The sequence below is a fragment of the Arvicanthis niloticus genome, chromosome 12 (assembly GCF_011762505.2).
Source record: "Arvicanthis niloticus isolate mArvNil1 chromosome 12, mArvNil1.pat.X, whole genome shotgun sequence".
Classification (NCBI taxonomy): Eukaryota; Metazoa; Chordata; class Mammalia; order Rodentia; family Muridae; genus Arvicanthis; species Arvicanthis niloticus.
In genome coordinates this window covers 9,182,924-9,209,499 of record NC_047669.1, presented here as the reverse complement: position 1 = coordinate 9,209,499, position 26,576 = coordinate 9,182,924, and the positions used below count along the sequence as shown (strand labels likewise).

The 26,576-nt window shown below is 45.1% G+C and overlaps 1 protein-coding gene across 2 annotated transcripts in view; it reads left to right on the top strand.

The window, feature by feature from the left end:
* The window catches only part of Igf2bp2 (insulin like growth factor 2 mRNA binding protein 2), a 99,232-nt gene that overhangs the window by 60,738 nt on the left and 11,918 nt on the right, over positions 1 to 26,576 (top strand). For both annotated transcript variants that reach the window (XM_034515569.2, XM_076942722.1), the window contains exons 3-10: positions 11,256 to 11,304; positions 12,833 to 12,884; positions 16,185 to 16,248; positions 17,383 to 17,634; positions 19,374 to 19,508; positions 20,052 to 20,174; positions 20,749 to 20,884; positions 23,204 to 23,332. In XM_034515569.2, coding sequence (XP_034371460.1) covers positions 11,256 to 11,304; positions 12,833 to 12,884; positions 16,185 to 16,248; positions 17,383 to 17,634; positions 19,374 to 19,508; positions 20,052 to 20,174; positions 20,749 to 20,884; positions 23,204 to 23,332 — 940 coding nt within the window. The remainder of the gene's footprint in view (positions 1 to 11,255; positions 11,305 to 12,832; positions 12,885 to 16,184; positions 16,249 to 17,382; positions 17,635 to 19,373; positions 19,509 to 20,051; positions 20,175 to 20,748; positions 20,885 to 23,203; positions 23,333 to 26,576) is intronic.

Here is a 26,576-nt window from a genome sequence, read left to right as displayed (position 1 = left end):
TGTAAATTGTGGAAGTTAACCACAGGGAAGACTCCCATCCTCGAAGCTGTGAGGAAGGCATCCATGCTGACGTGAGGCTTTTCAGTGGTGTGGCTCCTTTGAGACTCCTCACGCATGCTCTGTAAGTAAGCTCCATGGGTTCTTTGGTTCCTTCAGTTAGACTTTGGCAGAATGGTGCCTTGATTTCTGGGGTTTTGGGGTTGGTTGGTTGGTTGGGTTTTTTTTTTTTTTTTTTTTTTTTGTTTTTTTTTTTTTTAGAGACAGAGTTTTTCTGTGTATCCCTGACTGTCCTGGAACTTGCTCTGTAGACCAGGTTGGCCTCAAACCCAGAGATCTGCTGGCCTCTGCAAAGGCGTGTGCAACCATTGCCCAACTCTGTAAAAGAAGGCTCCTTCCCAGCAGGGAGAGACTTAACAATTTCCATGAGTGTTTTTACAGCTTTATAACCCTTGAGAAGATGACTTTTTCTAAAACTTCTGGCTACCATGTTGGCAAGCAGTAAATTCTGAGTATTGAAAAGATAACTTTGGGCTAAGGATGTAGCTTGGTGACAGATCACTTGCCAGATGCACAGATCCTTGAGTTCCTGCCCTGTAATAGAGTAACAATCCAATATGACACAGTGTTGTGCATAATTGTGATTGTATCTCATTTGCTGGAATGATAAATAGTTCATAGTTCACCGATGTTCCCCTTTCTATATAAACCTCAGTGGATTCTAGTTCACACATAGCAATCTGTTGAATTGAATTGCCTTCCCAGTTTAGCCATTAGGAAGCATTTCAACAGTTTATAACTCGGTCCAGAGACAAAAGTGACATCCCTCCTGGAAGGAGACCAACTCTGACCTAAGTTAAAATGAAATCTGGCCACCTGCTGCAGGCAGTGTCCATGTTGCAATTGCAGAGTGATGTTGTTACATTCACGAATATAGGGATACATTGTCTATGTATAGAAACCCATGTGTGTGTTCATTTAATGCCATAGCATGAGGCCAGAGTTCTCACTTCAGCCCTGATGGTTTTGGTCAGCTGTCATTTTCTGGTATCTCTGTGGCACCTCCACCAGATTTGATTGTTCCTAATTTGATTGTTTGGACTGGACATGCCTCTCACTTTAACTTTCATGTCTCCACCATCCTACCATTTCTAAGCTCTCTGTAACTCCTTCCCAACCACAAAAGGGCACAGTATTCTCTGAAACCCATCAATATTGCCCATCATTAAAGTTTGTTTCACGGCTAGCTGCTAGGAGGATGCAGACCTGTATGAGTGTGGTGATTCAGCTTCCTTGTCTCTGGACTTAGTTGTTTGAAGACAGAGGCTGTGGTGGTGAGCTCTGTCTGCCCTCCCTTCTGGCTGCCCTAGCAGAGTCTACGCTTCAGGTGAACCTGTTCCTGCTTACCCTCTCTGTGAAGCTCAAACCCAGGCACTGTGCCTTAGGAATCTGGTGGTTTTCAGTATCCACTAAGTATGGTGGCCTTTTCCAGGTGCAGGCCTGAGATGAGTTGTCTGTCCTCCCTGAGGCCTGAGTCACCTCTGTTTTTGATTGTGGGACTCACCCCTGGTACCTCCAGGGTTCTCCCTCTCCTTGATTGGCAGCTGCTCCCTGGGAAGCTTTGCTTGTTGTTTTTTTTTTTTCTACAGTTCTTCACAGTGCTTCTACACTTCGCCTATCATTTTCTGGGCTCACAGATGATAGTTTATAACTGGTGCTGAATGAGGGTTTCTAAAACTTCTCTGAGATCTGTTGTTTGCCCTGTTTGTTAAAATTTTTAATGTGAGTTAAAATTTTAATGCAAGCAAGGTTTAATTGAGATGTTTGGGGTTTTATGATCCGTTTGTAGCCTGAATCATGGGAGGCCTGTGCTGGCTCTCTGTCCCTCCTCTTTGCAGCAGGCTTGCTTTGACTGCAATTGGAAGCACCTTGTCGAGCTGGCTACCTCTCACCTCACCACCTCACATCCCAGCACTGATAAAAGGGTAATGAGTCTCACCAGTGTTGACTTTCTGTGTATGACTTCCTGTTAGTGGGTATTGTGAATACACCACACAGGAGCGCGCTGGTGTTCTACAGTGTCAGAATTTATTGAATACCAATAAATCGTTGACAGCAATTTGAGTTGCCAAGTACTCCTGCATTTTCTGATGGCCCTGGCTGAGGTGAGCAAGGGTTTTCTTAAGTGCTAATATTGACTCTCAGATCACATAACACACAGTAAGTACACCTGTATGTGTCTCCCTTATGGAATGGCTTCATAAGGGGTTAAGGCTCCCAGAGCTCAGGCGCCTTCTCAGAGGCCTGAGAGGCAGATGCTGATGGGAATGCCAAAGTCGTCTCTGTAGGAGCCCTGGCTGGAGTGCTGACAGGTGCTGCTCCTGATGTAGAGAGGCCACAGGGCAGAGCTGAGCTGCAGCAGTGACACCTCACTGCTGTGCTGGAGGCTGGAGGCAAAGAGCAGACAGGTTCAGGTGAATGAAGGCCTGGACGAGTGGGAAGCCACATCAACGTCAACAGAGTGAGGTTCTGGGATATTTGGGAGCTCTCTGTCTGTTGGGCCCTTGGATGGTCAAGTGCCAGGTTGGGTTGTCACCACGCCCATGTTAGGTGTCCTTTTTATGGGAGCCTTGTGAGGGAGCTGCACCCTTGCCTCAGCCTGGTGTTTCTTCGGGCCTGGTTTTCTGGTATAATTTTAATACACCATATGCTCATATGGTCCCACTTTGCTTGCTCTTCCTTAAGGAGCAGCCATCTGTCAGCCTGCTGTGTGGCTGTGCCAGGCAGGTGAGGCCGTTCATATGTCTGCCCAGGTACAGAGCCATCTATCTCAGCAGTGGGTCCTGCTGGCGCATGCCCAGTGGATGGTCTGTTAAGACAGCAACCCAGGAGACAGTGTGAACATGAAGCTGGAATTCTGTGCTGAATCACCAGAGATGTTAGTCCTGTTGCCTGCTGGCCTTTGTATAGCAGCCTTGGCGAATAGCTGCAAGCAGCTTGGGAGGATGGAGGTGAGGACCTTGTACCTCCTTCAGAAATCCTCCCAATTGGTCCCCAGTTACCCAAGGACCTTCTGCTCGGCCTTACTTTCCAAAGGTTCCCTTGCCTCCATACAAGTGTGTGCCCTGCTTCCGACCCTATGGACCAGACTTTAATCATAAGAGATCCTTGGAGATTCCCAAACCATAGCACCTTCTGAGATACCAGAGATGGTCTTTGATTGTCATCACCTCCTGGTGTTCGAGATGTGCCACTTGCTTTTTCTTTCATTTGTTGTCTTGATTGATAACAGGCTGGTCTTGCATTTTCTCTGTGGCCAAGGCTAGCCCAAGGGAGAAAGATCTCAAGTCCCAAAGAACTGTGATTACAGGTGTTTGCCCCTCCTTCACTCCGTTCATAAGAAATCATTTTTTGGCTCACCTAGCATTGTGATAAAGAGCCATTAAAACTTTCTCCTTCCTGCTCTTCTGGAGCACATTGCTGATGCATCCTAGGTGTTTACTGGTCTTTCCCCACATCTCTCCCTTGTGTGACAGGGGAAGCTCAGAGAGCTAAGCCCAAGGACAGAGTGCTTCCTCCACATGGCCATGCTGCAGCGAAGGTGCCGTGGTGTTGTTCAACACAGGCCCACCTCAGCTTTCCCTGGGTGCCCTTTGCTTTTAGTAGAGTCTATTACATCATAAGGATATTAAACTGGGTTGCATGTAGCCCCATAGGCTACTGGTTGGACAACCTGAAAGCACTGGCTTCTAATAGATACTTAGCAGGGTTTGTTACATCGTTTGGCAGCACTTAGTTAGAACTTAAAGATCATCTGTTCTGCAGAATCAGTCTCAGTGCTGTTAGCCTCTGGTAGGAATATTGGTGATCAGATTGTTCAGGATGTCAACTCTCAATGTGATGAGATGGAACCTCTTGACTAGACATGATCTGATTGGCTGGTGAGAGGAGCTCATGAAGGGAAGTGATGGTTTGCTTTGCACAACTTTCCTGCTGCCTTGGGGATTAGTACTCCACCGAGAATTTAATGTCATATTCATCATCATAACTACAGTGATAAAGACTGAGGGGCATAGTTCCTTCTTTGGGGGGTAATATGGTATTGGCTCACTTGTTTATAATGTGGAGTGAGAGAAAGTGGCTTGTTTAAAGTAGCCACTGTCATTAACAAAATGGAGTGTCACCTGTTGGCAGCAGATGCTCCTTGTGGCTGTTGGTGGCCGAACACTGCTGTGGTCCTGCCTTCTGGGCTGAGGAAAGGTGAGAATATAGAGGAGGCGCAGGGCAGATCCAAGGCTGGCTTTGAGAAATCCCCGGGTCTGATGCTGAGGACCCATGGTTCCTGGTGACTGGTGAGCGTGTCCAGGTGCCACAGGCGGTTGTCCTCATACACTCAGATTAGAACTTTGTTTTTTTATGTTATTTATCTGAATTCACTGCTGTATGCAAATATTTGTTTGTATCCTGGTTAGTCTTAATTGTGGATTTTAATTCAGGGCCCACATAAAGGTAGTTAAATCACTTTTCTAGAAACTGATTTTGTTAAGCGGAAACTTCATCACACATGGTACACATTTGTAATCCCAGCATTCAGGAAGCTGAGGCAGGAGGATCATGACTCTGAGCCAAGCCTGAGCAACATAGTTCAAAACTAGCCTGAGCTACATTCCAAAACCCTGTCTCAGAACAGCACCCCCCATAGGACTTCATCTCAGCAGAAAGAGAGAGACTAAATGGGACACTGTCTTTCTTCCCCTGGGTTTCAACCTTGGACCGCCAGAGCAAGCATGCATCTTTCGGAGTACAAAGACAGACACAGTCTTTGTATCAAATGCCTCACATTCCTGAATTCAAATGCATGCTTCCTTTCAGGCAATGCATGAGTGTCCTTACCCTTCTCGGGGAGCACTCAGAATTTGTCCCACCTATATTTTGGGGAGTTTCTCAAAGTTGATCTTGCCCCGTGAGACATGACACAGCCTGTCAAAACTGAAGCAGATGATTTTCCAGGTGCCCCCACCTATAGGGAAGTTTCTGGAATAACCCTTCCTGCAGAGAGAGTTTGGTGAAAATCTCCAGTAAGGTGATGTTGAGAGGAAAAGCTACATGTTCATTCTAAGACCTGTTATTCTTCTATCTAAAGGGATACACACTACCCAGGGCCTACTGAAACAAAGTACAAACTTGAAATACAAAATTTTGTTGTTGAATTGACAATTCCAATGTGATGTTTTAAGAGCAAATATGTAAATATTGAAAGCAACAAAACAAAACAAAACCTATCACTCCCTGGGACTTAGATAAGAAACTCTGATTGCTTACTCAAAAAATCCTGACGGTGATAGCAGTGTCACCAGGAGGGGCCAGGCCTCCATGAGATGCACAGAACCATTGAGATAATGGCAGTTTGTAGTTTGGGGAAACCTTCTTGCTAAAAACTGGAGGATGTTTTCTCTGTGTCTTTGAGACTTTATTAGTCTGCATCCTGTTAAACTGCTGAGCCTGCAATGGAGAGAGTATCAGCCCGCGAAGAGGATGGGAAAGCTAAAGCTATTATTGTTCTTTATATCATAAAGTAGAAGTTGAGGAAAGTGACAGGATGTGGTATCTATAGGAAATCGTATCTGAAGCTTCAGAAGAGTGTTGGCATTTTCATGTGCTGGCATCCCCGCCTCCCAGTCTCCCTTCCTCCTTTTCATCTTAATGCTTTGATCTGAAATCTTATGCTGGGCCCACCTCCATCAAGGTCCTATGCTTCTGGTCAAGATACTTCTGCATACTGTTTTGTTCCATCCAATCATGACTTCCAGGAGTTCTGTATGATACGCCGGAGATGTGAGCTGCAAGCTACCGGGGCCATATGGCTTTATGAATATATGTCTACAGAGCAAGGGGTCACTGCATTTGTAGCTGCAGTTGTCCTACAGACAGTGCTCTGCAAGGGGTCACTGCACTATCTGACTTGTCCTGCTCCTGCTCACCATGTAGGAACATGCGGGTTGGAGACAAACCAGAACTGATATAGGTTCAGGATGGGACTCGGCTCTTGTCAGGGTCCTTTCTCCCGTACTAGGTCAGATGATCAGAGAAGTTTTAAAGAGAACTTTCAAAACTAAGGAGTAGGAAACAGTTAAGAAATGACCGACCATGCTGAGTTTGTGAGGTGCATGGAACCTGCCTGTGCGACTGGAGCAGGTGAGCTTGCCTGAGTCCTACCGTCTGCTAGCTAGCACACCTGCCCTGCCATGCAGACAGTAGGTTTTCCAAAGTGCTCTAATTTCCCCCCAAGGTGAGGACCCCGTGTCGTCTGATGGACCTCAGGGTTCTTATAGAAACAAGTTACATAGAATTTCTCATTGAATCCCACAGGATGCTCTGGGCTTCCTCTGCTTCTCTGTATGTTGACAGTTTCCCTGGGGATCCCTGAACCTAGATTTAAAATGGAACCTGGGACACAACAATCTAGGTTCCTACAAATCAGGTTAACTCATTCTTTTCTGAAACAGCCAGCCCAGAATGGTCAAAGCTTTTAATTCTGTCATGAGAAAATAATGTTTCCAGTTCTCAACATCTGTAATTGATGTCTATTTTATCTGAAATTCACCCAGTTGCAACTTTTATCACTTTGGGGGATCTAGAGTACAGAAATAGGGGCTGGAGAGATGGCTCAGCGGTTAAGAGCACTGACTGCTCTTCCAGAGGTCCTGAGTTCAATTCCCAGCAACCACATGGTGGCTCACAACCATCTGTAATGGGATCTGATGCCCTCTTCTGATGTGTCTGAAGAGAGTGACAGTGTACTTACATACATAAAATAAATCCTTAAAAAAAAAAAAAAAAAAGAGTACAGAAATAGGCACTCATAGAGAATGCCCTGCAACATCCGTATCCGGAAAGATGAGCTGGGGTCTTGTGTATTTTGTTTTGTGGTGGTTTGCAATGAGGGAATCTACAGAGGTGCTGTGATTACAATTAACCAGGATGCAGAATCAGCCATCTAATGACCCCAGGATGGTACTGCCCTTGTCCTGGTGTGTAGCTGGCCCTCCTGCCCTTCCCTCCTGCAAACCGCTTACTTGTGTTTGAGTTCTAAGTTCCTGCATTGTAAAGCCACGGGGAAAGTGACTGTGTAGTTTTATTAAGGCACCATTTGCTGGCTCAGGGTCCTACTCTGCTTTCAGTTAAAACAAAAGTGGGCAAAGGTCCCACTGTGCCTTCACTCTTGCTCTCAGAGTCAAGATACGAGTGGGATGATCGGCCTGCAACCAGAATGACAGGTGTAGAATGGAGGAAAACACTAGTCAGTAAAGTGTTTGCCTTACAGGGGTTCTATTGATTGGAGCCTGCTTATCAAAGACTTTAACAGCTGATGTGTAAGCAAATACTTAACAATATTTGTCTTTGGGGTCAGAGTTACTTCAGGATTTTTTTTTTTTTCCTAGCTCCATCCATTTACCTGTGACTTTCATGATTTCAGTTTAAAAGCTGAGTAATGTTCTGTTGTGTAGATTTACCTCACTTTCTTTATCCGTTCATCTGTAGACAGGCATTCATCTGTAGACAGGCATCTGGGCTGATTTCAGTTCCTGGCTCTTTTTGAACAAACAAGGCAGCAGTGAACACAGTTGAGAAAGTATCGTCTGTAGTAATATGTCGAGTCCTCTGGGTCCCAAGACTGGTGCAGCTGGCTCTTGAGAGAGATTTATTCCCAGCTTCCCGAGGAACCAGCACACTGATTTCCATAGTTAGGTAGACAAGCCTTCATTCCCACCAAACCAGAGAACCACGGAGGTTACATATGGAGTAAGAGAGAGGGAGGGATCTCCCTAGGAAGGAGAAATGCAATAGATGTTATGAGTGGATGGGAAGGGGATGTGGGGGTGGAGGGAAGGAGCCTGAATGGAAGAATCAAACCAAAAGAGGGGAAAGAAGTGTGTGGTAAGGGAGAGAGTATGAGGAGCGACCATTTGAGGGGTCATATGGAAACCTAATAAGGTAAATGTCACCATTGTCATCATGTCTGTTGCTGCTGCTTCCTCCTCCTCCTCTTCCACCTTGTTCTCCTTCCTTCTTCCTTCTTCTGTTTTGGTGGTGGTGTTTTTTTGTTTTTCAAGACAAGGTTTCTCTGTGTAGCCCTGGCTGTCCTGAAACTCATTCTGTAGATTACGCTGGCCTTGAACTCATGGAGATTTACCTGCCTCTGCCTTCTGAGTGCTGGGATTAAAGGTATGTGCCCCCACCGTCCATCCGGTAAAAGCTTCCTAAAATATATACATATATGAAAGAAATCTAAATGGAATAAAGCCCCAAATAGACATCTGTCATCACCAAACCTCCAGTGCAGAAAATAGGTTATATCTACTCACATTGTTGACCCAGGGAGCCCCATGGAAACCCCTAAACAACCCAGGCTATTGGTGGCTCTCCACACATTGATGATAAGACCCTATTGCTGAAGACAACACCTACACAACTCACTGAACACAGAGAGGTCGTTGGTGCCTAGCTAGACGCTTCACCCCTACTGACTAGTGTTCATGATACTCTGCACACTCCCAAAGGAGAAAGGTAAACACTAATCCAGCTACAAACCCTTCTGGTGATCTGCCTGCAACATATGCTGCTTTAATACTGGCGCAAAGCTTGCGGAAATAACCAATCAATACCTAATTATACTTAAGGCCCGCTCCATACAATGGAACCCTTGTCTGACACTGCCCTGGTGGCTAAGAGCATGACAGTAGGGCCGGCCAGGGACCTAGGGCAAACCAGAGCTACTGTTCTTCTGAAGGCAGCAGCAGAACAGTGACCCCTAACGTCTGCCCCACCCGCAGACCAGTGCCTTGCTTGGCCATCAACAGAGAGTTTCCTGCATGTGTAGATAACCGTTCTTCAGTGCTGTGTGCTGATCACTGAGCCATGTCTCCAGCCCATCCTACTTAGTTTTGTTTTGTTTTGTTTTAATAAAGGTCAACAATTAAAACTCCTAGAGTAGCCAAGAGGCTGGGAAAGGAAAATCTGGTGTTGAGGCTCAGTGGCTGACTGCACAACTGCCCCTGCAAGTTCAGGTCCTAAGGCGCCCTTGTTGGTTGGCTCATAACCACCTGTAACTCCAGTCTCAGGGGCTCTGATTCTGACCTTCGTGGGTACCCACACATAGTGTAAATACCCCACACACATGGATATAATTAAAAATAACTAATTTACAAAACTAGGATCAACTTAATCAGTTGGTTTTCTGTAACAACCTGCCTTGGAGAATTCCCTGCATGTGCACATGTGGCTATACCTACTCCATTTTACAGCTGTGTGTTTCTGTATGTTATGGCTCTGTTGTCGTTTGTCATCTGCTGCTAGGTAGGTGTGCTGTAGCTATCCTTGTTCAAGTATCTTCGAGCTCGTGAATGAGTTTCTTTCTATGGGCTATATTTGTTATCAGAGTCAATATTTATATTTGGAAATAGCATTTTCTTGGAAATTCTGATGGCTTTTTTTTTTTAACAGATGGGCTTGGTGACACCTTATGTAGGGGATTTCTACGTAGTCACCATAGGCATGCCTCTATTAAAAACGATAGCTGAAGAGTGTAAGAGACCAGTCTTCACAGCACAGAGACAGAAAATAGCCCTTGAGTCTTTTCCTGGAACAAGACGTGAGGTTCTACATCCTAACCCGTCCTAGTCATTAACAAAACACATTCACACTATAAACATTACATGACAGCCTGGCCTGGTGGCTCAGGCCTTTAATCTCAGTGCTCAAGAGGCAGAGGCAAGTGGACCTTTGTGAGTTCAAAGCCAGCCTTGTCTTCAAAGAGAGTTTCAGGACAGCCAGGGCTACATAAAAAAAAACCATGTCTCAAACACCCTCCATATATTACCTAGCAGTTCACACATGTGATCTCAGCCCAACCAACCTGGTTTACCTAATAGCCTTGATGAACTCCAGGCCAGCAGACGACCTATCGTCTGAGACCATGTTAAACCCTGGGAAGAAGACCCACCCATGTCCGGAGGTGCAAGACTACTGGCATCTGAGGGAACGGCACCTCCAGAAGTATTTTCTCATACTGCGTGTGCACGGAGGAAATGAGACTTCTGCCTCACTGGCTTTCCTACTCTGTACTTCTGTTTCTCCTCTTCTCTGCTTAAATCACAGCATTTTCCTGAGGCCTTGCCTGGGTTGAAGCCATGGGGGAGCATGTGACTGTGTATAGCCACTGTTTGGTAACACTGGCACAAGAAAGAAGGGGAAGGAATAGAGTCCACTGTGAACACCACATCTCTTCTCCAGCGTTCCCCCAAATGAGTACTTGCACCTCTGCATACTGATGGGTCTTCTTCTTGGAGTTTAACATCCTCTCAGAAGATAGAAATAAAAAGACCATGCTTGCTTGCTTCCCAAGCTGGCCTTGAACTTGTGATCCTTCTGCCTAGGCAGTGTTAGTGTAAGAAACCTGGATCGACTTGTTTCTTTACATTAAAAACAAGAAGATACTGGAATCATTTAGAGCCACCAGATTAGCAGGATGTCTTCCTAAGAGCATCAAAAGAATAAAATGTAGTGAAAGGTCTAACTGTCTGTGATACGACGGAAAGTGGCTGGGTGGGGTGACTGCTGCAAGCGTGGGGTAGGAAGCCTTCTGTCTGAGATGGGAAGATTGTCAGTGCGCTGCTATTAGTGAAAGGTGAAGGTACAGACAGTGTGAGAGCATGCAGGTAAGAGACATAAGCTTGTATTTACACAGAACTGGAGGGCAGGCAGAAACAAGTGTTGACTTCTGTGAGGATTGGGAACTGGAAGATTTTTTATGATGTTTTAATTTTTTGAATTATGAAAAATTACCTCCCAGAAATAAAATTCTAAATGAAAATTAAAACAAAATCTGGTTTTGTTTAAGCCCAAAGCATTTGTGACTTCACCAGTTGTGCTTGAGCCTAGGATGGCATCAGTTGCAAGCATGTGTATTTTGAGAAAATGATTGTAACACAGTATATGATGGTTTAGCTTCTGACTACTTTGGTGGGAAATTGGAAATGTACGGCTGTATTTAAACTGTAGTTTCTTTAACTTATTATTTCTGGATTTTTTTTTTTTTTTTTTTTTTTGGTGCCTACGATTTACAGTAAGAGTGTCTGTGTATGGTTTGGTGGATACAGTTGAACAGTGAACTTGATTATGATCTCACGTCAGATTTTGTTATTTGCTGAAGTTTGAGTGTGTGGAGAAAAAGTTCTAGACTGGTCTTGTCTTTACAGGAGCAGAAAAATCCAGATTCGGAACATCCCGCCTCACCTGCAGTGGGAGGTAAGCCTGAGCCTGCGTGCCTCCTTGATCCAACTTCCCTTTACTTTAGGAATTAAAGGCCTCCAGACTTCCCGCCCTTCCTTTCCAGTCACAGGGTGCATGAAGTAAGTTAAAGGTTCTATCTGTCCCTCCCTGGTCCAGTACACTCTGACCCCTCACGTACCCGACTACCAAGTACCAGCACACCAGCCAGGAGACAACGTGTGCGCCATTTGTGATTCTCACCACAGGCTTTGATGAACGATTTTTATCTTTTCCTATTCTGATGGTTGAGGCACTAGGAAGCCTGCGGAAACAAAGTTCTTAGTTAGCGTACATTTTTTTTTTTGTTTTGTTTTGTTTTGAGTTAATTGCTATGAATAACAGTTAAGATATATTTTCAGAGCACTAAAAGTGAAACTAAAACAGCCAGCAAGGAAGGAAAGAAGGAAGGGAGGGAAGAGAGAGAGAGAGAGAGAGAGAGAGAGAGAGAGAGAGAGAGAGAGAGAGAGAGAGAACCAAGCCAGAACTCAGTAGTCAAGAGGTCAAGAGCCTGGGCTGTTTTTTCGGAGGACCCAAGTTCAATTTCCAGTGGTTATATTAGGTGGCTTATAATTACCTATAACCCCAGATCCAGTACTCTGGCCTTTGCAAACACCTGTCCTTGTGTGTGTCCTCATGTAAACACAGGTACACACACACACACATACACACACACACACCCTACTCTAAAGTACAAAATAGCCAAGCACGGTGCTATATGACTTTAATTCTAGTATTTAGGAGGCTGAGGCAGGCAGATCTCTTGAATCTGAGGCTAGCCTGGTCTACATAGGGATTTCCAGGACAGCCAGAGCTACTGACAAACAGACCCTATCTCAAAAATAAAGAACAAACTTTTTTAAAAGATGTGTCATTTTTTAGTGTACATGTGTACCAGTGGGGGTCTCTGTACACTGCATTTGTGCAGGAGGCGAGAGGTCATTTGATCCCTCAGAACTCTAGTCACAGGTTGTGGGCTGCCGTGTGGGTGTTAGGAACGAACTCGGGACTTCTGCGGTAGTCGTGCGTACTCCTTGCTGCCGTCTCTCCATCCTCAAGAACAATTTTTTTTTTTACTATGTATATTTGAAGCATACACAGTCTGTTACTTGGAAACATAAGGAGATGTCTGGAGGAGAGCTGAAGGGAGGCCTGTTAGCTCCTAAAGAAGCGAGAGCTTTGTCCTTTCCTCTGCTTCTCATTTTAACAAGTTTGGTTCTGGTCATCACAGGACTATGGCTGTTCAGTTACCAAGACGCCAATATTGTGGTGTCACCTTAGTGAATAGACAGGAACCAGTCAGCAAAAAAAAAAGGAAAGAAAAAGAAAGAAAAGAAAGGAAAAGATAAAGAGGAAAAGAAGTGCCTTGGGTCCTCCGGTTCATGGAGTTCTGTTTTTATGGAGGGTCTGAGGTGCCGGCTTGATTACATTGCTCCTATGCCGTAGCGTGTTTCTCTTGCAGAGGGAAACCGATGTCGTTTTTTATGACCCTCCTGTATCTTTCCAGGTGTTGGATGGACTGCTGGCTGAGTATGGCACCGTGGAGAATGTGGAGCAAGGTAAGCTGTGGAGACGTTAAGCCCCAAGTGAGGAGGTTAGCCTCCTGACCCTTGAGGATCTTGCCTGCTGTTTCTTACAGGTTGGGATCGTCTTAGAGAAGTAGCAAGTCTCTAGTGTATCTGTCCACCTGCCTGTCAGAGGCAGCTGTCAGTCGGTCATTCAGTCTGTCTGTTTAGTTGTTCAAGGAATATGGTTTCAGGGTCTCTCTCTCTGTATAGCCCCAGTTGACCTGAACTCTATATAGACCAGGCTGGCCTCCAACTCACACCCAACTGACTCCAAATGCTGGGGCTAAAGGTGTTGCCCCACATTCAGGCTTATTAAACCTGTTGTGCTGGACAAGCAGTTGGAATGGGGCAAGCTTACTGTGTCTGAGAATGGTTGAGCTTACACTTCTACCCCTTAACTAACTCACTAGCAGGTGAGAATACAACCTAACATCTGTTTACTATGAGGTACTATGAGGTATGACTTCCACACAGAGATTCTGGGGGCACTTAGAAAAATGCAGGTTCCTAGGGTTCACCACATACCTGTGGAAACTTGGGGGGGGGGTCGTTCCTCATGAATGAAGAATCTGGGGGTTTTGTGTGCACTCAGATCTGAGCCCCACCATCATTGGAGCAGTGCTGTCTATGCCAGGAAATACTTTCTTTTCTGTTAAAGCCTGAAGCACTGATGTTTTTTTTTGGGGGGGGGGGGCAAAAAGCCTGATGCTGCTGTCTTATGAAGCATCCTAGAAAGGTGGATCTTAAGATCCTAACAACGAAAAGATTATTTTTACATTGGCCTTGAGCGCCTCTTCAAGACCTTGATCCTGTGAGCTAAGTGTCACCCACCGAACCTCTCCGACTCAGTTTCCACTTGTATAAAGTGACCATAATTTCTCCCCCTTCTGTATCATCAAATGTCCCATCATTCAATGCAAATCTGTTTGTGTAGTTTGTAGACAACTGTAGGGGACCATAAAGTCTCCAGGAAAAGGTCATACAGAATCGGATGTCTCACCAGTGCTCCACTCTGTCCGGGTAGTTAGCATCATTGTTGGAAGCAGCAGTTATTTGGGTGTTCTCCCCTTTGCGACAGTTGAGAACTTTACTCTGTTTCTTAATGCTGCATGCTCAGAGTTGAAAGGAAAGCACTAAGAAGAAAACATGTTTTCTAAAAGTTTTCACTTATTGAACGGAAGACATTCTAGTGGAGAGAGCAGGCAAGATGGCTTTACAGGTACAAACTTTAAAACGATTTTAAAAACAACATTGGTAGCTGGTCTGGATGTGGTGGTGCATGCCTGAGATCCCAGATTGGGGAGGTAGATGGACCTGAGGAGGTATTCAAGGGCACTGGGACAACAGCCCTTTAGTGCCCGTGCACTGGAGATGGCCCAGCTGCTAATGCCTCAAGCCACAGAGCTAACTATTGAGGTGTTCTTTTGTCTCCCACTTTGTGGGTGATTTCTGACCCAGCAGAACCAACCAGTGGAGTCTTAGGAACATGAACGTGAGGAACCGTGGGATACTTTACTTAAATGGGGCTCAGCTTGCACTAAAATCAAAGCCCATGTGACTTTCAGAAGACAAACTTCTTTAGAGAACAAAGAATATTAGTAAAAAGTGAGGGCAAAATTAAGAACCTGGGGCCCCGGGAGGATGTCTTTTCTGGGAGTCTGAGTCTACTGCCTTCTTTGTCAGTCTAGAATGCTACAGATAGTCAACCCCTGAGATTGGTCTGGCACGGAGGATGGTTATGTCACAAGACTCTGTTTTGCACTATGTGGGCATCCCTGAATAAGAATCTTCAGTGAGTAGCCAGAGTGCTCCTGGGCAGAGGCCAGGGCTGGGATTGGTGGCAGTGGTGTGTAGATCAGTTACTGCTGATGACTGTGTATGTCCTATCTGTCCTCCAGTGCCCCACCCCAGGCTGTAGCTGCCTTGAAATTACAAAATGTTTTAATCCAAGAGTCTTTAACATTTGGGGGTTGCCAAATTCCACTGAGAGTCTGACTCATATTTCTTTACCTTTTATTGATGTAGCAAGTGGGGTGGTCATAGAACCCCTAAAAGTTTAAGAATGAATAATTTGTGTGCATTGGTGTTTTCCCACATGTATGTCTGTGTTAGCATGTTGAATCCCCCGGAACTGGAGTTACAAACAGTTGTGAACCGCCCTGTGGGTGCTGGGAACTGAGCCCAGGCCCCCTAGAAGAAGAGCAGCCAGTGCTCTTAATAAAACTGCTACTTTGAAAGGCAGCTTTATTATGCTTTTCTGGAATTATCTTTAATGCTGTTAACTTTAAATTCCCTAATGTCGTATTTGAAAAGTGGATCTGATTGTCATTCTTGTTTTTTATGAAAACATATTTTTCATTTAGGTGTTTTGGGTTAAAGCAGGCTTTATCAACAAAGCCCTTTGAATGAATAGAGGTTGGGGTGTGTGTGTGTGTGTGTGTGTGTGTGTGTGTGTGTGTGTGTGTGTGTGTGTGTATGTTTACAGATAGAGCCTACCTATGTAGCCCAGGCTTACTCTGCTGCCTGGATGGATGGATGGATGGATATAGATATATATTGCATGCCTCAGATATATTTTATAGATATGGTTGCCTTTTAATGTGGGATATGCATATATGTGTGATATGTGCACACACACACAGAGGATGTCTTTACTAGAAAACTCAAGCCCAGCCATTTCTGGGAGTCTGGGTTTACAGCCTTCTCTGTAGCTCTAGAAAGCTAAATATAGGAAACATTCTGTGTGTTTTGAGTTAACAGTTAAAATTAATAGTAAATAGGTCTAGAAGATCAATTTGAAAATATGAAACACAAGGAGCCATGACTTCTTTCTTTCGTTCATTTTCATTGTGTCATGTTCATCCTCCCATTTTCCCTCTGTAGTTTTAGCCTAAGATCAAATAGCGTTTACAACAGAGGTGTCTTGGCGGCACTTAGAATGACAGCACATTCCCAAGGGGCTAATGACAGGGCAGTCCGTGCCCTGTTTACTTCCTGAATATTAAAAGTGAAAATATACAAATACACAGACAATGCACATGCTTCCTCAGAAGTACTTACAGAAGACATGAAGTAGAGGCCAGCATATTATATATGCAGCTGATCACAGAGTATCCCATGCGTTTAATTTATAAATCCTATGGGTACAGATGAATAGACACAGAGGTGCACGTAACGACAGTTAGGATGGTGCAGTGTTTTGCACATTTCCCCCGGAAATTCCCATCCTTCCTTGACCCTGAGGATGAGAGTTACTTTTAAATGATGATACAATGTTTACTTTTTTCTTAGTCAACACAGATACAGAAACCGCTGTTGTCAACGTCACCTATACAACAAGAGAAGAGGCAAAGATGTAAGTGTGTCTGGGCTTACCTCCTCGCAGGTCTACTTGGGTTTGTCTTTGGTTTCCTTTGAGTGGTGCATCTGGAAACCCTTGCAGAGAAGACAGGTACCAGCTAATCCACATCCTCTCGGACATGCTAGTCCAACTCCAGCGGCTCTCTCAGCTTTTGGTGTGTCGGTACAACCCCAGGGAGTTCACAGGCTGTTGGTGATTAGACAGAGACTGCCTTGAGCAAACACCAGAACCAACCGTGTCAGGAAGGGAGGGCCAGCCTTATGCTGCTGCACCTATAGGCTTAGCTTTGACAAACTTTATGGGGCCCTTTTACCTGGAGCATGCTCCATTCTCCATGCAACCGTTTTTCTATGTTAAAACGAGGACTCACCTCTGTGACAACATCGGGCATAGTTATGTAGGAGTGTTCCACCCATGTGCCTAGCTTGGGTTCCCTACTCTCATTCATGACTCTGATGCTCCAATAATGATTAGTTTTGAGTTTACTATTAATAGATTGGGATTAAGTTTTTTAAGCAATAGCAAAAAAGTTTTTTTTTTTTTTTTAATCTTTTGGAGGGGGAGGGGATTGCAGCCATGTGCTACCATGCCTAGCTAAGATCTTCTGGTAGGAGGTCCTTGAAGTGCCTTGTAACTTAAAGTATAATTGGCAAACTTAATTAGCAGTGTAACTTAGAAGTATAATGGATTTGCATACTTCATGGCTGTGGACTAGCCATACCCATTCCTGAGGCAATAGCCTCGCGCCCTTGTAGTTTTTAGCATATGTGAAGACATATTCGTCCATTTTCATACCAATGGTCTTCAGGAGGTTGGTTAATTGATCATGAAGATGTGTTATGATTAAAAGGAGAGTAATAAGTTTGGACCCTTATCTTAGTTTTTGGTAAGGAAAAAAGAGAAGCAAGGTGCAGAATTGTATCTAAATCTCCTAAGTCTGAATACTGCAAGAGCTTGTTTCGTTTGTTACCTGAGACTCCAGGGACTGAGGTACTGTTTGTCCTGCTCACCTCTGTGTCCTTCATCCTTGGCACAGGCACCACAGAGTGGCTTGTGAGTGAGCTGAGTTGGCCTTCTGAAGAGTCTTTCCTATACGCTGATAAGCTTTCCTACCCTACTGTATTTCAGAGCTATTGAGAAGCTAAGTGGGCATCAGTTCGAGGACTACTCCTTCAAGATTTCCTACATCCCCGATGAAGAGGTGAGCTCCCCCTCACCCCCTCATCGAGCCCGGGAACAAGGCCATGGCCCCGGGAGCTCTTCTCAGTCCAGACAGATTGATTTCCCGCTGCGGATCCTGGTCCCCACCCAGTTTGTTGGTGCCATCATCGGAAAGGAAGGCTTGACCATAAAGAACATCACTAAACAGACCCAGTCCCGGTACGTGCCTCCAGAGCTTCCTCTGCTTCCTTCCCAGGGGTTGCCTGCATCCCATCTAAGCCATGCTCAGGCCCTTTGTTGCTCTAGTGGGAGGCTGTGGCATGTGGAACTGTGCTTCTGTCAGTGAACTAACAGACTCACCTCAGGCTGGGTCCGTGGTGAGTGCACTAACAGACTCACCTCAGGCTGGGGGCTGTGGTGAGTGCACTAACTAACAGACTCACCTCAGGCTGGGGGCTGTGGTGAGTGCACTAACAGACTCACCTCAGGCTGGGGGCTGTGGTGAGTGCACTAACAGACTCACCTCAGGCTGGGGGCTGTGGTGAGTGCTCATGCTAATGACATAACTGTCATCCCTGAAAGGCTCAGTTTATGAGGAGAGCACTGAGGACCTCCAGGACGGACAGTCCTTGATGCTAACAGACTGTGAGCACATCTAGTTTCACCGCAGCTGAGATGTGCTTGGTAGGATCATAGGACGCTCAGGTCTGGGCTTTTTCCTTCTGCCGAGTCAACCATAGTGTGGCCATCTATGTTGTCTCCTATAGAAGCTGTGGGTCACAGCTTCATCAAGCAAGAAAGTATCTGGCTCTGTGTCTGATTTTCTGTTGAAGGAGACTGAACAGGAAGTAGCACTCCCTGGGTAAAATGACTTGTACAGTTGGTGGTTTTTCTATGATCATGAGAGTACAGCATACTGTGAAGATGCAGGCTTTGTGTTCAAGTTGTTATAAACTATTTCACCTCTTTGAGTATCAATTGCTTCTGGGAAAAAGGAAGCCACAATGTTTTACCTAGATCGTTGTGGGAATACAAACAGTCAGGCAGATCAAATGAGCTCACACTGCAAGGCATTGAATTATCAGCAAATACTCAGCTGGTGCGGCTTATTCTAATCATTGATCGAGTGCCCTGTAAACCGAAAGGGAGTTTCCTCCAGTGCCTGCCCCCCCCCCCCCCAGCTGTAGACCCTTGTAGGAATGCTGAAATAAGTTGTGGTCTAATGTTCCTTTTATTCTAAAAACCTGTCTCAGGTTTGCACCACTATAAAGTAATTTTTATTTATCTGTGTTCTGATTCCAAAAGTTGTGTGTGTGTGTGTGGTGGCTTTAAAAGGCAACAAGTTTCAGTGAAGTGAAATAAGTTCTCAAAATGCATGCCAGTTTGAGCAGTAGGCTGAAGGCTGGGTTCCTCTAGCAGCCAAGTAAAAAGGGCTGCGATCGTTACGTGATTCCGAAAGTTAAAAACAAGCAGGACCCAGAGGGGTCTGATAAAGTCATCAGACTTTTAGGCCATTAGTTTTAAAAGCCTGGAAGATGGCAGACAGAGACAGAAAGAAAACCAAAAGCTTAGGAAGGCAGAGAAAGGCAAGCCTCTGTCCCTCTGTAGACGCTCAGATTCATAAAGCGTGCTGGAATTTGGTGCTGGAATTTGGATTTGAATCTGGCTTTTAAAGGGTGTGATCTGCTGTTCTGTGGTGCAGCTCCCTTCTCACTTTATCCTCTGCTTCTACAGACCTGTGAAAGGCTACAAAAAATACCTCATTAACCAAACTGGCTCTTACTGGCTGGTAACAGCACGAGTCCCCCTTGCACACTGGCCGCCTTGAGCAGCATCCGCTGCAAGTGTGCTAACAACATTTTCTCTGTCCTCACTCTGTCGGCTGGGGCTCTGGGCTTCCTCCTGTCTAGGCCCTGTCCGATACTGCTGTGTTATGGCTCCTGACTCTTTTTCTATAGGGTAGACATCCACAGGAAGGAGAACTCTGGGGCTGCAGAGAAGCCTGTCACAATCCATGCCACCCCAGAAGGGACGTCTGAAGCGTGCCGCATGATTCTTGAGATTATGCAGAAAGAGGCTGATGAGACCAAACTGTAAGTCTATATGATGCCCGGACCACTCAGTGCTGTAAGATTAAGAGATATGTTTAAAAGAGCTGAGAGAGTTACTCAATAAAGGTAGAGGGATCATGTTTCTGTTACTCAGAATTCTCCAGAGGAACAGAAGTGATAGAATGAATAGAATGTATAGAGAGGTAGATATAGTTATTAATATATAATATATACATACACATATATACACATGTGTGTGTGTGTGGAGAGAGCGAGCTCGAGAGAGAGCAAGGTTTTTATTTTGCTATATACCCAGAAGTTGGGATTGCTGGATTATATGGGATTATTTTTTCATTTACTTCCAGCCAGGCCTGACTCATGGACCAGCTACCATTTAGCTATTAGTGAATAGGGAATGGAAGTGGAGTTACCACCGTGTGGCTCATTTTAGTCAGAATTCATAAGCTGAGGTTGGGAAAGAACTTGAAAAAATTGGATTTCTATTCACAAAAAGTGAATGTGCTGAGTCTTGGGAACTATGAGATATCGTTTGTCCTAAGTGCTGGGTCCTCTCTGTCTTTTCAGGGCTGAGGAGGTTCCTCTGAAAATCTTGGCTCACAACGGCTTTGTTGGAAGACTGATTGGCAAAGAAGGCAGAAATCTGAAGAAAATTGAACATGAGACGGGGACCAAGATAACCATCTCATCGTAAGCTCCCCCTCAGACTGATTCTGTTCAGGAGAGAGGGATGCTAGCATTCCTATCCCTCCCTGCTTTTCTTCAGAGGGGAATACACTCAGCTGTGCCATAATTAACCCTGAGCATCATGGGAAGGAGATCCATAGTGTGGCCATGTAGCCACCAAAGCACTCACCAGCACAGGGAGACCCTGGGTTCCATCCCCAGCACCGTGAAATTTTCAAAGTAAAAATTAGTCAATTCTGTAATCTAGGCTCTCAAGGAAAGAAACAGCTGAACCAAAAGTTGAAGTTAGCTGCACAGTGAACTGAAGGGGAGGCTTAGTGAGACTTCTCTCAAAATACAAAGTAAGACTTGGGGCTGGGGAGGGAAGGCTTTTCCTAGCTTGAGTGGGGCCCTAGGTTCAAGCGACAGTACGCCCCTCCCCTGATATATACATATATATGGTCAATGTCACTAGTAAGACTTTTAATTAGATAGCAGGGATTCTGAGCTGTAGTGTTAGGAGAAATCCTGTCCTTATCTTTACCAGGACCTGTTTATGGTCTGGAATTTTATTTTCCTGTCTTTTCCCACTGGGCAGCTTGCAGGATTTGAGCATATATAACCCGGAGAGAACCATCACCGTGAAAGGTACCATTGAAGCCTGTGCCAGTGCCGAGAGAGAGATCATGAAGAAGCTGCGTGAGGCCTTTGAAAACGACATGCTGGCCGTTAACGTGAGTACCCGCGCCCTTCCTTCTCTGCTAGTTTTCCCGCAGCTCAGACAGGACACGAGCTCTGTAAGGATAGCTGCCCTTCGGCTGATGGGGGAAGTGCCTTGGGAGATGTGAAGAACTTCTGCTTCCTAGGATAAAGACCTCAAGATAAGAAACCAGTCAGTAAACTGTAGTAGACACAAGTCAGCGTGAGACTATGAAATCGTACCATCCAGACCACTTATCACCACTGTATTAGAAAAGGAACCTGTCAGAGCTGGGCTACGCGGGTGTGCAAAGCATGCTGGTGAGCGGGACTGTGTGCTGGACCTGAGAATAAAAGTAATAGGGCCAAGAAAGTGGGTTTCCCTGGTTTCTAAACTTGTATAATGTTGTCATGTCCTCTCTCTTTAAAAGCTCGAGTATATCGTTAGCCAGGCCTGGTGGCGCACACCTTTAATCTCAGAACTTGAGGGACAGAAGCAAGTGATGTCTATTTGTTGGAGTCTAGCCTGGTCTACACAATGAGTTCCAGACCAGCTGGGGCTACATAGTGAGACCCTGTTTCCTTCCATCCATCTATCTTATCTATCTATCTATCTATCTATCTATCTATCTATCTATTTATTTATTTATCTAAATATATCCATTAGTTGGAGGTGCTCCTTTGTGATAATATGTGTATAGCATACATAAGGCCTAGAGTTCATTATGCAGGGTCAAAAACAAATGCCACTGCAGGGCACAGAGACCTTGTCTAGCCTGGGCTGTGTAGGGGCTATAGCTGAGGGCTATTTGAAGCAGGCATTTCAGTCTGTCTATGGGAGAAAAGAAGGGACTCACTTCTGACTGGCTTCTCTTGCTTGCTGGTTGGCACTCTTGGTTCACCTAGTAAATGCTGTTCCCACTCAAATGTTCTGTGCCACATTCAAGACTACACGTTCTTCCTGTTACTTAATTCTTACTTTATAATTGTCTAAAAATATTTATCTGTCAGCAAAACTCAGAAGAGTGAATAGCTTTCATTTTTCACTGTAATTTTCTGAGACTGGAAAGGATCAGCCAACATCAACCTTATTGTCCTTCAGTCTTCATCTACGACTTCATCCCCACATCTCACAGAGTGATCTGGTGCAGCCCAGCTCTCTGACAGCAGCACTTTGTACAGGGGCATAGGTTCATCCCCACACCTCCCCAGTCCCACCTGATCACCCAATCCCACACAGTAACTGTAGGACAAGATGGGGAGGAGGGAGGGAGAGAGGGAGAGGAGAACCACCCTGTGTGGATACCATCTAGCCATCTAGTTCTTGTGGATTTTGCTGAACCTCTCTCCATGGAATCTGGATGTTCTCACAAGAGGTGCAAGTACACCCACATCACCGTGTCAGAACATGGTGCTAGATATCTGTGCCAAATCCACGCTCTATGAGCAAAGTCACAAAATCACCGGGTCCTAACATACAACACAAGGTGATGGTGAAGGACCCACATTTGCAGTTCTGCATGCTTACATAAAGGGGCACTTTCCAGGGTGCCTTTACCCACAGAGAAACAAACAGGAAATCTTAGATGATTGCTTCATGTTCAGGAAGCCAAGGGTTGGTGCAGGCTGGGCACGAGCCAGCATAGGAACATTTCTCCACCTCCAGCTCTGGTGAGCATCCTGGGTTGAGTTGTGAACTAACATGATCTTGAAGCTAAATGACAAAAGGAGCTGTCGTCCAATCAGATGATGAGATTTGCCTGCATGCCAGTGCTAGCGCAGACTCTGACTCATCCTTGGATAATTAGAAAAGACTGTTGGTTTTTGGTTTTTTTTTCATTCAACAAATATTTGAGTACTAGTATGGCAGACACTGAATACAGCTCTAAACTCTTAAACAACCACTCTCAAGGAAGTGAGGCGGGAGTAAGTCTCTGAGCTCTGTGATTACATCTTGTATCTTTGAGGAAGTGAGAGTGTTAGAGATGTATGTGTTGTGAGGGAGAGGACCTGGACAGGTGAGGGAGGAGCACCCGCAGGGCACAAGAGTCCAGGGTTGAGAGGGCACAGGGTATTTAGGGACGATTAGTGGGATGAGGGCCAGGGCTTAACAGGAAGGCAGCTGGTGATGGCATCGTTGCCCACAGTAAGGATGGCCAGAAAGCTTGGAGGAAATGCAACAGTCAGGCTGAGGTTTGTTGTCTGCTCTCAGTACAAGGTGAGGAAGTCCATGTACCAGGATGGAGCTGACTGGGAAATGCTGGCACTGTGCAGACAGGAGATGGAGGCCGGCCGCAGCAAGCCCAGCCTCCCTCATCTTCTCTCCCTTATCTTTTTTCTTATTTCTATTCCAGCAACAAGCCAATCTGATCCCAGGGCTAAACCTCAGTGCACTTGGCATTTTTTCGACAGGACTGTCCGTGCTTCCACCACCAGCAGGGCCCCGAGGAGTTCCCCCCAGTCCTCCCTATCACCCTTTTGCTGTAAGTAACTCCCAAGGGCCACCGAATTCAGCACCCCCAGGCAGCACAGCCACTCCCCTATGCTGAGGAAGGACAAACGCTTTTGTTTGCATGAATAAGAGCTTTTCCAGTGGGGAAAAATACTGAACCAAGCTCGGAAGGTGTCTCTCAGACATGGTGTCATGCCACATAGGAAGAAACTCCTCACTGGTTCATTAACTCGAGGTGTGTTTTATAAAAATGAGTCGTTAGTTCAAGCAACATTCATGAGTGTTAGTCATTTAATACAAATGTTAGGTAGGGTTCCAGGGTTATCCTTGAGTAGATACACATCTCTACCTTTGTAACTCAAGTACACTTTATTGAAAGGAAAGTTTTAGAACGAAGACACCACAGTGTTTGGAACAACACACTGCCTGATATTTGAGTCTCAATTCCCAGCAGAATGTGAATGGTGTTTTACACTTGTCAGTCTTACTCACAGACATCATTCAGGGTTACCAAATGGAGGCTGAAGACACTGAACACGTGACAGCTACTCTCCTTCACCTTATTCCTCTCCAAACACGAGAACTTATTCTGTGGACAGATTTGGTTACTCCCATGTATAAACCATTCCAGCGGGGAGAATGGGGTGAGTGGGTGAGCTCTTTGCCGACTGGTGCTGTTTGAAGTAGGCATTGCTGGTGGCTCTGTGGTGGCCCCTGTGCTCACACCCTGAAAATAGACATGAGTTAGCACGTCCCAGACACAGCACATTCTGAGCTCTTCTGGGGTGTTTGGGAGTACAGCGTACTGTACTTAACACCTTAAACTAAAGGATGGGGCTACCACTGAGCCGTATGTGTGTCGGTAATGAAGGGGTCGTGGCAGAAGCACCTGGATGTGGAGGTCACATCTTTTACCTTTGCTGTGAAATGTATGTGGCACCATTAAAAGACACTGAAAGATGTATCATTCCTGGGACAGAGGCTGCATGGGGAGCCCTGTAGCGTCTATCTGAAAGTTAGAGTCCTTGATAACTGAATTAAAATGATGCATGCAATTTATATATCATGGCTTTCTCTTAGACCTGATTGGTGCAGGAATGTTTAAGCATAATCACTGAATAGTAGATCATAGCACTGGGGAGTCTGAAGGGGGAAGATTCCAAAAGTTTTGGGCCACCCTGGGTTATATGGTTAGACCCTGTCTCAACAAATGAAGTAGATAAATAAAAACTAAAGATGTGATATTTTCTTTGGGAGATTTTAGCCTTTAATGTCATGCTAAGGAAAAAGCCCCTTCTTTATCCAAGATTATAAAAATGTTTTTCCTTATACTAATTTTCAATTGTTGATTTTGCTGGGCCATGTTTATACTGTATTTTACAGGGAATTTATCTTGATCTAGCCTTATTTTTTTCCAAGTGTATAGCCAGTTTCCCAAAGTCAGTTATGGAGTAATCTGCTGTTTTATCAGTCAACTTGAAATCCCTTTGTTTTAGCTTTGATTCTTTGAGACAGCGTCTCTTGTCGCCCAGGCTGGTCTCCAGCTATCTCTGGGAATGGCTTTGAGCTGCTGATCCCCTGCCTCCACCTCCCTTAGGGCAAGCGTTCCACCTGTCACAGCCTGTGTCAGGCTTCATCCAGTCTCATCAACTCTGTGTCTCCACGGAAGTCACTGCAGAGTCACACTTTCTGACAGCTTCAACACAAAGCTTGCTTTTGTTGTGGTTTTCCTCAGAGAATGAGTTGGGAAATGGCAGCTTTTACTATTTGACAAATTGAATAAACAGTAATAATTTTTCATTTCTTTTAGATATGATCAATCCTACCCATAACACACCTTGGCCTGCCAACTTTTGTTTGGGAAAAAATTTAATTGTACTTTCATGTATTTAAGTTAACTGGAGAGGATATGTTAATGAGCTTACTCACCGGGGAGTTTACTGACAGCCTTCTCCTGAGGCCCCACCTCACCCCACTGAGGTTACTCCAGACGTGTGCAGATCAAGGAAGCAGGCAGGGTTAAGATCTCAGGCTGCAGAGCCAGATACAGAACCAGGTTCACACTTCGCTTCTGGTTCTTGCTTTTCAGTGTCCAGCCCCTCACCCTCTCCCCCGTTGTCCTAAGAGAACCCAGAGTGGAGAAGCTGCTGTGGACAGAGACATTTTGACAGTCTGGGATAGACCAGTGAACCTTCCTAACCTTGGAAAACTGCCTGTCCTTGCTTTTCCTGATTCCCAAAAGGAACACATACTTTCTTTTCAGCCAGGGATGAGACTGTCATCACGTCAAAGCTGCTGAGACATTTGAGTGTGATGCATAAGCCTGGTTCAAGTCTCCTATAACTCCTTTCTCACTGTTCATACCTCTGGTCTCTCCTGCTTGAAGATACGTCCTAACTCAAGTGTCAGCCCACCTAGCTGTCACCTTTGTAAACAACGCTACCCCATACACACACACTGATAAAGCATGCATGTGTGTGCATATATATATGTATGTGTGTGTGTGTGTGTGTGTATATATATATACACACACACACACACATACATACATACATACATACATATATATATAAGACAGCCTTGGCCTTTTTGGCAGGTGATTGTATCCTGCCTTCCTTAGGTCATTGATAGATTGCTGTCTGGTCACCAGAGGAAACATTAATTTGAAAATCCCCTTTCATTAGATGGTGTCAACTCCATCTTAGCATGGGGAGATGGGAAACAGAAAGGACACTGGTTAGACACCTACATCATTATAAATAAATACTCATTTATGTTATGTCCAAGTCTTAGAGACCCCAAAGACCACTGAGAAGCCTATTCCAGTGTAAACACATAAGGGTCTGTTATTATGAACTTGGGAGCAAGGACTCCCACCATCCCTGTCACAGCGGGTTGGAGTGAGGGCCCTGAGTCTAGGAGTGCAGGCTATTTATTGTACAGCAAGCTTGGGGAATTTCTATACAGGTCAGCAAGTTTTAAATATTTTAAAATTTATTTAAATATTTTAAATATTTTTAAAACTGCGTTTCTGATGTAATCTCCAGGAACCAGACACAGGGGCAAAACCACCTGACAAACAGGATGGCCAAGCTATCTATTCTCTGCAGGATGTCTTAAGTCACCTGCTGTTGGGATGTTTGCTCAACTGGACTTTGTGGTTTTCTTCCTGGGATTGGAGTTTAGCTCCTGGTCTCCCACAAATTGGAGTTTCTTCAAAAATGGAGTCAGTTGGGCTTTACAATTTACTCTCTTGAAAACAGCCCATACCTTTG